General features: G+C 37.8%; 1 protein-coding gene across 4 annotated transcripts in view; it reads left to right on the top strand.

The window, feature by feature from the left end:
• CDH6 (cadherin 6) overlaps positions 1-11908 on the top strand; it is a 140375-nt gene extending 128467 nt beyond the window's left edge. For 2 of the 4 annotated variants that reach the window (XM_073995105.1, XM_005556634.5), the window contains exons 10-12: positions 429-546; positions 715-966; positions 5910-11908. In XM_073995105.1, coding sequence (XP_073851206.1) covers positions 429-546; positions 715-966; positions 5910-6400 — 861 coding nt within the window. In that variant the 3' untranslated portion in view covers positions 6401-11908. The remainder of the gene's footprint in view (positions 1-428; positions 547-714; positions 967-5909) is intronic. The other 2 variants (XM_073995106.1, XM_015451245.4) reach the window with 1 other exon arrangement.
• The last annotated feature ends 264 nt before the right edge of the window (positions 11909-12172 follow it).

A 12172-nucleotide genomic window follows, 5' to 3' on the forward strand; every position in this document is an offset into this window, starting at 1 on the left:
AAGAGAACTTCTACTTTGTGAAGTGCGATGTTGTCACAGACTATTGGGATATTTTATAGCTTTGCATCACTCAAGGCCAAATGTTTCTCAATCAGGGTGATTTCCTCCCTGGGGATATTTGCAGTATCTTGAGAGAGTTTGATTGTCACACTAGAAGTTGCTACTGATATCGGGTGGGTAGAGGCCAGGGTGGCTGCTTAACATCCTACAATGCACAGGACGTCCTACAGTGTCCCCACAACAAAGAATCATTCCCTGCCCTTTGGCTTTCTAACCCATAATAGAGCAGATTCACTGTACATTACTTAAAGGCTATCATTTTTATACTTAAAATGTTAAATCATTTTGTCAAGCAATTTATTGCAAAACGGTAAGAAACACTTTTGAGTTATCAAAATTTTATGGCAGTGTTCTGGTTTTTCTCTTAGTTGATTCAGACCCTGCGTGCTGTTGACAAGGACGACCCTTATAGTGGGCACCAATTTTCATTTTCTTTGGCCCCTGAAGCAGCCAGTGGCTCAAACTTTACCATTCAAGACAACAAAGGTAAATGAGTTCAAGTTACCTTCTCTACCTCCATCTATATCCATACCTGTATCTGTATGTATATGTATGTGTATGTATCTGTATCTATATCTATCTTTTCCCATCACAATTGATTCAATACGTGACGCAGTATCCACAAACATTCACCACTCTGCTTTCCGGTTCCAGACAACACGGCGGGAATCTTAACTCGGAAAAATGGCTATAATAGACACGAGATGAGCACCTATCTCTTGCCTGTGGTCATTTCAGACAACGACTACCCAGTTCAAAGCAGCACTGGGACAGTGACTGTCCGGGTCTGTGCATGTGACCACCACGGGAACATGCAGTCCTGCCATGCGGAGGCGCTCATCCACCCCACGGGACTGAGCACGGGGGCTCTGGTTGCCATCCTTCTGTGCATCGTGATCCTACTAGGTAAACTGGTTCTCCCTGCCTCCTATCTCCCCATGGTGAGGGGCTCACACTGTTACTGTGACACTCTAGATTTATCTGCCTCCCCCATTAAGGCATACAGCCTGATCTAGGTGAGTCGAGTTACATACTGAGAATCTGTGCTGTACGATGTGAACTCATTTTTGCTTGCAAATGGCTTTGGGAAATGAACAGATGTGAAACTTGCCCGTGTCTTTGCTTGCCCAGGAATCGTTCCACCAAAAGAATCTCTTGTCTATCAGACTGGGAATGAATCTCGGGGGATTTCAGGGCAACATAAATGTGCCCTTTTCATTTCATTTGTTGTGTAATTTTTTTTACTTGGAAAACATTGTTGTTAAGTGTCTGGCATGGAGTGTATGATGAGGGCCCTTTCTATAAAGGTAAAGTTTAAAGATCTGTGGGAAAGTGGGAAGAGGAGTGTGCTGACTTTTCTCTCATCCTAGAAAAATAAAAGCTACGAAATTTTTTTAACCCAGCAAACTAATGTTGATTTACCATTTAAATGATTACCTTCTTAGCATTGCTCTCTGATTGCCACATGCATAAGGTCTATTTCTCACACTCAACAATAAATAACTTCTGTGACTGAGGAAATAAGTATGGGGGCCCAAAAGAAATGAATGTAATAAAAATGGAAATCAGGGTCCAGCAATGATTCAAATGAAATTTTTACCCCTAACCAACTAATTAAGCCTACAAGTCAAGCTCAGATTTCTCAACAGGCCCTTGGCTGTTTGTGAACTAAGAAAACAAATATTTGTTAATGCAGCCCTTCCAAAAATAAAAGCAAGATTTGTAAAGCTTGCCTGTATAGTGAAAAGAAAAGGTAAGAAGTTCAGAGTCAACCTGAATTATACAGGGGGAAATACTCTTTTTAAAAAAATGAAGACAGAGTGACTTTGAGAAGAGCAAAAGAGAACCTGCATTTCGCCAAGAACAGAATGCCTAGGGATCCCTGCTCGAGCGCTCCTTCACACTCCACATCAACCCTGCTAACTATAACAGAAGCCTTGAAACTCAACTACAGAACTGTGATTCTCTTTGTCAACTAAGACTTGGGGAAAGTATTTTAAGATATGAGCATAAATAAAAACTGACAGTGTGCAAAGACAAATCAGTGTTTCTAATGGTGTGAGTCTGTAACATTGTTTTGGAAGAGAAAGATATGAATGTTCTTTTTTATCAAAAGGGTGATTTTTTTAGAAGCCTTGGATTGGTAGGGCTGTACCCAAGGCATATTCCATGGACTCTTTTTGTCGTCTATGGAAGGAGAGATAACTCTCATCTGACGGAGGTGATTCTTCCTTTCTATCATCATCTACCCATTATCTCTTCCCCCTTTTCTTCCTTCTAGTCAACTCACTGAATCTCCCCCTTTCATTTCCTTCCTCCAATGAATTCACTGTCTCCTCATGACTTCTAATTGGCCTCAGTGCCTCCCACATCTTGTTTAATCTCTTTGGAACTCTGTACCTAATAAAAAAGGAGAAAAAATGGGATTTAGCCTTTGTTAGGTATACACCATAGGTCAGATGCAGTGCAAGATGCTTTACAAAGGTTTTTCTCACCTAATCCTCAGCACCATTTGGTGTATACTTATCTGTACCTTACATATGAAAACTGCAACTCCAAGATGTGAAGTAATGTAGCCAAGTCATGTGTCTAACACGTGGTAAAACTAAAGTTCCCGACCTAAATTTTCTTCCCCAGGCTTGGTGCCTGAAGCCTGCACTGTACTTTCTTTTCAAACTTATGAAATGCAGGGTGATTTCCAGGCCGAAAGACAGCCCAAACTTAAAATGTGGCAATTGAAGAAAGTGGAGGAAAATGAAGGAAAGCCACATTGATATAGGAAGAAATCTGGAGTCCAGAAAGTGGATCATATGGTAATGGATATTTTACAAAAATAAAACAACAGTAAAAACAGCTAGACAACTGCTACATCTCATGTCTTATGGTGCCTTAGAGTTTACAAAACTTTCACATTCATGACAGTAAGACTGGGCACTGTGCTATTGATTTTATTTTACAAATAAGAAAACAGGCTTAGAATGGTCAAATCATTTAATTTAACCCAGATCTCTTGACCCTCTAGTTTTACGATGTGATTTGAACACAAATTTGCCCAATTGTCCCTCTATCCCCCCAAAAATCTTACTGCTATCCTCTGGCTTCAAAAGGGTAAGGGAAAAGGGGAGACTCAGTTCCTGCTGAGGGCACCTCATCAGGGCATCACTTTCTAAGAATGTGTTTGCCCCATGTGCTTAGCAATCACATTTTCACTTTATAAAAGTTAGCTCTGAGAGCTCTCCTAGACAGCGATACTCTCAAGAAATTCTGTTCAGATGTGCATTGGGCTAACAAGAAAAGATATAGGCAGTTTTAGCTGTAGAAGAATTAGACCATGAATAAATGCCTTTGATTTTTTTAATGTGCCCTCTCCCTTCCAGACAGTTGCGCTTTCAGATGTGCATAAGACTAAAATACAAGCTATAGATACCTTAAGCCAGGGAAGAATTAGGAGGTGATAAATGCCTGCCTCTTGCCTTACATGACTGAATGAGCCCATGTACATTAGAGCTTAATTCTTGGAGAGATAATTGGCTTGATTCTGTTCTCTAATCCCAGTGGATGTCCTTACTTACAACCGTCTGTTTTGCAAATCCATGTCATTGTTCAGACTGGCAGCCAGTCTGAAAGGTAGATCATGTGCATCCCTCTGCCCAAAGCCCTGCAGTTCTCTTCATGTCTTTGCTCAAATTATGCAACCTCCCTCCAATAACATATACAAAACTCTGCTGGCTGGGCGCCGTGGTTCACGCCTGTAATCCCAACACTTTGCGAGGCCGAGGCAGGTGGGTCACTTGAGATCAGGAGTTCGAGACCAGCCTAATCCAACATGGTGAAACCCCGTCTCTACTAAAAATACAAAAATTAGCCAGGTGTGGTTGTGGGCACCTGTAACCCCGGCTACTCAGGAGGTTGAGGCAGGAGAATTGCTTGAACCTGGGAAGCGGAGGTTGTAGTGATCTGAGATCGTGTCACTGCACTACAGCCTGGATGACAGAGTAAGACTCCATTTAAAAAAAAAAAAAAAAAAAAAACTGCGCTGTATGTTCATATGGGCTCCTCAAATATATACAGAAGTATTTTTCTCCACCTTGTTCTGCTCTGCTTTTTCATGTTCATATTGCACTTATCACCTTCTAACAATTTCCTTATTTATTATACATATTGTTTATTTTGTCTCCATCCAACTGTCCCCCACCCTACCCACTCATTCAGTGCCTAGAACCGTACCTGGTACAGAGTAGGCACTACATAAATATTATCAAATGCATGAATGAATAAATACCCTGAATGGGTGCATCAAACAAGGCATCAAGATACTTTCTGGCAGCAAAAGAGGGTGTGTACAACTACAAAACCACACACTTGAAAGGGGCAAAGTTACATTTTCTTTGGAAATAGTCTATACTCCAGACCTGCTTCAAAACATGGCAATTATGAGTGCAGGCTTTTTAGTCGGACCAACCTGGATTTGAACTGCATGTACATGTAACAACTTTAAACTTCAATTTCCTCTTATGTAAAATGGGATTTTTAATGATGGTATCTACTTGTAGGGCTATTATGATAATTAAATGAGATTCAGTATGTTAAGCACTTAGTACAGTGCTTAGCACATAGAAAGCTCTCAGTTGGTAACCAATTATTATTAATACTAACGAAATTTTAATATGTAGATACATGGGTGTGCCTACATCTATCCTTATACAGGTAGTTATGTACACTCATTGAAAATACATTATTCTGTAATTCTTATTGCAGTAACTCAGTTTTCGTGGCTCATAAAAAATGGGCCTTGTTGTGGATGAAATAGTAAAGAGATACTACTGTGACTTCCTGTAATACACTCCTCTGCACAAACCCACTTTAACAATGCACTTTTTGACCTAGATGGCTGTTTTCTCCCTAAGCTTTTACTGTGTTTTTATTTTTTCACCCATCTGTCCATTTGTAGATAGATGTGTCTCTCTACAAGTAGCCAGCTGTGTTCCACCCAGCCAGCTGTGAAGAAAGATCAGGAGCTATTTAAACACAATTCTTGCTTTGCCTCTAATTTGAGTTAGGAGGGAAAAATCAAAAGAATGAACGTCCCGAGTAACAAACTTATAGAACATGAACCTTTGAAAAATAAAAAATAAAAAATCTCACTTACATGTGTTTATTTCATTTAGCTCAGTCAGAAATAATATGGCATGTGGATTCTTACCTGCTTCTTTCAAATTAGCCAATCTCAAAATCCAAAATGGGTTTCTGAATTATATCTGGGTCTCTCCAGGTATTTTCTGGAATAATATTGCTTTATATGTAGGAAAGGTATGCAAATATTCAATGTCTACTTTGGGTTTTAAACTAATTTTACACTTTTCTTAGGGAAAAAAAAAAAGGCATAGCGCAAAAGTTATTTCAGATGTGGAGTTATGTAAACCCTTCAACACATTCCCAAAGGTGCCAGTCTTATCCTTGTAACCAGTTTCAGAGCATTTTAGGTGTTCAGCATAATTTGCACCCTGATTGCAGTACTTTCACTGAGGCCGAGCTTCTTTTTTTTATCATTTTTTTTCCTTACCTTGAAACCAGTTTGCCATTTCAAAGTAAAAAGGAACTACTGCCAAAATGTGATGGTGTTTTATCCTCTACCTAAATTATAACCTTCTTTCAAATATTTACTCCATTTTATGGGTCCCGGTTTGATCATGGATGGAGGCAAGTGCATCCTTAAAGAAATAAAAGTTGAGTCTGCGTTTTCTAGAGAACTTTTAAAACTTCACATTTGAGCACGGTGTTTCTTCCTGACATTAATTGGGCAGCAAATTAACTTTCCCTTCCCTTTCTGTTTTGTTTTCTGCTTCCAGTGACAGTGGTGCTGTTTGCAGCTCTGAGGCGGCAGCGAAAAAAAGAGCCTTTGATCATTTCCAAAGAGGACATCAGAGATAACATTGTCAGTTACAACGACGAAGGTGGTGGAGAGGAGGACACCCAGGCTTTTGATATCGGCACCCTGAGGAATCCTGAAGCCATAGAGGACAACAAATTACGAAGGGACATTGTGCCTGAAGCCCTTTTTCTACCCCGACGGACTCCAACAGCTCGCGACAACACCGATGTCAGAGATTTCATTAACCAAAGGTTAAAGGAAAATGACACGGATCCCACTGCCCCGCCATACGACTCCTTGGCCACTTACGCCTATGAAGGCACTGGCTCCGTGGCGGATTCCCTGAGCTCGCTGGAGTCAGTGACCACGGATGGAGATCAAGACTATGATTACCTTAGTGACTGGGGACCTCGATTCAAAAAGCTTGCAGATATGTATGGAGGAGTGGACAGTGACAAAGACTCCTAATCTGTTGCCTTTTTCATTTTCCAATACGACACTGAAATATGTGAAGTGGCTATTTCTTTATATTTATCCACTACTCCGTGAAGGGTTCTCTGTTCTACCCGTTCCAAAAGCCAATGGCTGCAGTCCCTGTGGATCCAATGTTAGAGACTTTTTTCTAGTACACTTTTATGAGCTTCCAAGGGGCCAATTTTTATTTTTTAGTGCATCCAGTTAACCAAGTCAGCCCAACAGGCAGGTGCCGGAGGGAAGGACAGGGAACAGTATATCCACTTGTTCTCAGGGCAATGTGCCCACTTCCGCTGGCCTGGTGTTTTACTACACTCCATGTCAGGTCAGCCAACTGCCCTAACTGTACATTTCACAGGCTAATGGATAAAGGACTGTGCTTTACAAATAAAAATACCATCACAGTAAAAGAAATGAGGGCATATGGGCTCACAAGGAGATAAACTACATAGGGGTATTTATTTGTGTCACAAAGAATTTAAAATAACACTCGCCCATCCTATTTGTTCTTCAAGAACTTTCTCTGGCATCAACTACTATTCAAAACCTCAAATCCACCCATATGTTAAAATGCTCATTACTCTTAAAGAATAGAAGCAAATTAAACGGTAACATCCAAAAACAACCACAAACCTAGTACGACTTCATTCCTTCCACTAACTCATAGTTTGTTATATCCTAGACTAGACGTGCGAAAGTTTGCCTTTGTACCATATAAAGGGGGAGGGAAATAGCTAATAATGTTAACAAAGGAAATATATTTTAGCATACATTAAAAGTTTTGGCCACCACATGTATCACGGGTCACTTGAAATTCTTTCAGCTATCAGTAGGCTAACGCCAAAATTGTCTAAAAATTCTTGAAAGAATTTTCCTGAGACAAATTTTAACTTCTTGTCTATAGTTGTCAGTATCATTCCACTATACTGTACATGAAAGTAGCAGTGTGAAGTACAATAATTCAGATTCTTCATATCCTTCTTACACGACTAAGTTGAATTAGTAAAGTTAGATTAAATAAAACTTAAATCTCACTCTAGGAGTTCAGTGGAGAGGTTAGAGCCAGCCACACTTGAACCTAATACCCTGCCCTTGACATCTGGAAACCTCTACATATTTATAGAACTTGATACATTTGGATAAACAACATTGAGATTATGATGAAAACCTACATATTCCATGTTTGGAAGACCTTTGCAAAGGGAAAATTGGATTCCCTTAAACAAAAGTGTTTAAGATTGTAATTAAAATGATAGTTGATTTTCAAAAGCAGTAATTTTTTTCATTGTTTTTAACTTTGCTTTCATGACCACCCTGCCATCCTTGACTTTGAACTAATGATAAAGTAATGGTCTCAAACTATGACAGAAAAGTAATGTAAAATCCATCCAATCTATTATTTCTCTAATTATGCAATTAGCCTCATAGTCAGTTATTATCCAGAGGACCCAATTGAACTGAACTAATCCTTCTGGCAGATTCAAATCGTTTATTTCACATGGCTGTTCTAATGGCATTTATCATTAGAATCTTACCTTGTGCAGTCATCAGAAATTCCAATGTACTATAATGAAAACATCCTTGTTTCGAAAACCTAAAAGACAGGCTCTGTATATATATACACTTAAGAATATGCTGACTTCACTTATTAGTCTTAGGGATTTATTTTCAATTAATATTAATTTTCTATGAATAATTTTAGTGTCATTTCCATTTGGGGATGTTGTCATATCAGTACATATTTTCTGTTTGGAAACACACTGTTGTTTAGTTAAGTTTTAAATAGGCATATTACCCAAGAAGTAAAGATGGAAACTTTAAAAGAAGAGAAATGTAGTATTTTGGGTTACCTGATTAGAGTGAAAATTTTGTACAACCATATTATTCCTTGTATCTTCTGAATGGTTTCCAATTTTATAATGGACTGCCCTATATAGTAACAAGTATTTCATGCTTGAGCTATTTCCTGCTTTCAGGGTTTTTTTTTTTTTTTCTAGTTCTTCATACACACACGCACGTGCGCACACGCGCGCGCTAATGCAAACAAAAGGCTATGTGAGGTCTTCACTCTAATGAATTGATATGTATCATAGTCACAGGTAAGTGTGGAAAAAAACTTAGTAAAGTTAGAAGCTAGTTATTCATAGCAATAGAACAGCACCTTAATCACACGATTTACTGTAAAATTAAAGAGGTCTCTATCCTTATGTTTCATGTCATGTAACAAATTGAATCAAGGAAGATAGTCCTGTAAAAAGAAAGGTATCATCTGAAGTTGAGGATTGACACTAGCAATTTCCAATGTTTAAGGGTAAGGTCTGCGTTCTCCTAATAAGTGAAAGGAAGTAGTTCTATAGTGGAATATCTGAGATGTAATTGGCAAGGTCTTTTATCCCTCCCTGAAGATGACACAGCATACCAAGAACAGGTTAATGTGACTACTTATGGAAATAACTTTAATCTCTTATCACAAAAGCTGATGATGAAGTAAATTTATAGGAAATTGGATAATTTGAGACTGGGGCTAAATATTTAGTACCAGGATATTGTAAGTATCAAGTTGGAGTGACATTTTCCTATAATTCAGATTCTTTGACATTGTGGAACCAATAAGAGCCATAGTTCCATCATTCTCCAGCTTCGTCTCACTTCCTTCCCACCTCACCTGAGTATCAGGTCAAACATCAGTGCATGTGCAGGTTTTTTTTTTTTTTTTAATTGCTATGTCCCAGGCAACATGAAAGATTACTGGAGAAAAAAATAATTTTCAGCTCAGTTTTTTCATTGTCTGTTTCCTAATTTTAGATGTTGGTGATGGGAAAGATGGAAGGAGAGTGGGAAGAAGTAAAATTTTAATATTTGTTTCAATCACTGAGAAACGAAAATTCATTAAACATAACCAGATTGCTTTTGTGGGTTGTTTCAAGGACATTGAGAGCTTTCTGATGATATATTTTTACCCTCTATTCAAAAGCAAGAGTTCCTTTAAACTACTAAGATGTTCCCTAGAATAAGCTGAATTTTAAAAAAACATTAAGCCATTGTTTAAAGCCCCTTCACTTCCTGGCCACTTTCTTCTGAAAGGTCTAAAAAACAGTCGTGCCCAAATAAATAAATAAACCAAACGGGAAGGAAGCAAATATTATTCCATAGAACCACAAGAGAGGGAATCTGGGCACAGTAAATAGATGTTTCTTTCAGCACTTTCCTGCCTTTACAGTTTGGGTCCATAAAGGGATGTTCAGCAATGAAATTACTCCCTTTTCAGATGGAACAAAACCTGCCCATTTAATTTTAACTCAGTTTAACATGTGGTTTAGTTTTTATTTTCAGCTCCCGAAAAGTTGTGCAGAAAGTACTTAAAAATTGAATCTGTATCTTAGAGGCATCCAAATTTTATGAATCCAAATTAACTTTAGAATGTTTCCATTACTTTCACTTTTACGTACATAGATTTTCAATGTCCTGATTGGCTGAACAATATTTCACATCAAATGCTTTGCCTGGTAATAGATATCCCATTGGGGATAATGGTGTGTAAACTATGACTTGGACAATTCTGTATACTCAAGCACCATAAAAAGTATGCAGTTGAAAAGAAAGATCAAAGTTGATTCCTGGGAGCAATATTCCTGATAAATATTTACATCAGGTACTCATCCTTATCAGCTAAATTCATTTTCACCAGGAACAGACCGCCAAATAAATTATTTTATCCTAATAACTAGTTTTGAAGCAGTGTAATTACTCTGGAAAAAGGCTCTAAAAAGTCATGATTCCCCCACTGTTTTGAAATGTATCCTCTAACAAGGATCATTTTAGTGTAATCTTAATTTTTATGTTTTATCAAGATGAAATCTTGTTTGAATTGTGACATTATAAAAGGGGACTCAAAATCCAAGCAGTCTACTGTGTTTAAATTAACACCACAACCTTCCTTATCAGATTATAAGCGTAGAAAAATTAACACTTGGCATGTGAATCTTCAGGAAAATGAGCTATTTCCTAAGCTCAAACAAGCAGCTTCCTTTTCCAGAGAATATAGAATTACACTATGGTCTCCTTAAACGTTCAGTAGCTCTTACGGTCACAACATTTTTAATCTCCCTATGGCATCTTTATGGAATAATTTTCTAAAGGGATAATTCTCTACTAAAAATATCAGACCCCGACCATATTTAATGTGGAGAGCAATACCCTCTTAGAAAGAAAATACATTGACTCATACACTTGTTAAAAGTTAATAAAGAAATAGCTCATTTTTAAAGCCAGAAGTTTACGGTCTCTGCATCGTCAATTTAATTTAAGCATTGCTGAGACAATCTTTAATCTACTCCCCTTTTTGTAATACCTTATTTATGGTGCATTTTCATTTTTATTTGGGGGAAACATTAGCCCAACAGAGCCGGCAGATGAAAGTGTTGAAAAGAGGTCAAATGGAAACAAAGGCTCTTACCCGCTGTATTTCAGACAGGACTGAGGCACTTACCCGAGGAGCTACTGGGTTATTAGATTAATTTCAAAAGAGCTTTTACAAGTTGCTTAATTCCATTTATTTTCAAAAACCCATGAACCACAAACTCAAATTTCTCCTCAAATGGGGTTAATTTGACAAATGAGGCATGGACCCAGCTTTGTGCAAAAAGCATTCCACGCTAATGAGATCTTGGTCTTTCTTGTGAGTCTACGCTATTCATGTAAATATGTCTGGAGGCACCTTCTCTAAGCTTTTAGTTTTCTATGATCTATTAGTTTAGTGTTTATTAAAGAATCAAATGTATAGAATTACTAGGCATTCGGGGGGAGTGCTGTGCAGCAAATGTAAAACTGATCTCCTTGAAAGAAACATAGGAACGCTTCAAACCCACTGTACTGTTTGGTTTAAGATTATTTTCATTGCTTTGAGAGTGAACTGCATAAGAGTAGGCCTTATAATAAATGCTATGTGCGTCTTCAGTAGTACCAGGCTAAAGCAATTTGGCATTCTCCCACTGCGATTTGTGATTTTTAAACCCAGAAAATAAAAGCGTTTTGGTATTGATTGTTTTTAATTAAAAATACTTCCAAGTATAAATTGAAACGGATGCCACCCTTGAAGATTTACTGGCGGGAATGCTCAGCTCTTGTCGTTTTCTTAGTATTGTTCATGTCTTTGGCAACAAGAACACCTAACAAAAGCAAGCAATGCTCAGTTCCCATCAACATTTCTAGTTAGGGGGATTCTCATAACCTCGCAGTTTACCTGAGAAAGCTTTCTGTGTTAGAAGAATGGAGTATTAACTTTTAGCTCAGTGTGGCCAGGCCTTTTGTTGCAGTCAAATGGCAAATACGCATTCCTTGAAATGGCTTCTTTTATTTTGTTTTGTTTTCTTCGACTTATAAATTTCAAAAGAATGCAATTTAAAAACTGATTTCTCACAAAGAGTAAATATGCCTTTTGCAAATCAATTTTTGTAACAAGTTATTTATATGATATTACTTAATAAACTGGTTTTTTTCTAACTTGTTTTTTTTTTCAATTCTCTCAAACCATTGTTTGTAATTACAGATTTTTTAAATATACATGCTGACATACTTTATCTTTCTGAACCTGCTGTTTTAACCTCTCAGAGAGCTAACAAAAGCTGACTTATTGTACAATAATTAGCTTGTAAACAATAGTTTTTCCCAGCCAGCAATATATATCATTGGCACTGCCCTGCACACTTCTTACTGCGGGGACATCAAGAATTCTACTATTATTTATGGAATTGCTTTATTGAGAAG

The sequence above is a fragment of the Macaca fascicularis genome, chromosome 6 (assembly GCF_037993035.2).
Source record: "Macaca fascicularis isolate 582-1 chromosome 6, T2T-MFA8v1.1".
Taxonomy (NCBI): domain Eukaryota; kingdom Metazoa; phylum Chordata; class Mammalia; order Primates; family Cercopithecidae; genus Macaca; species Macaca fascicularis.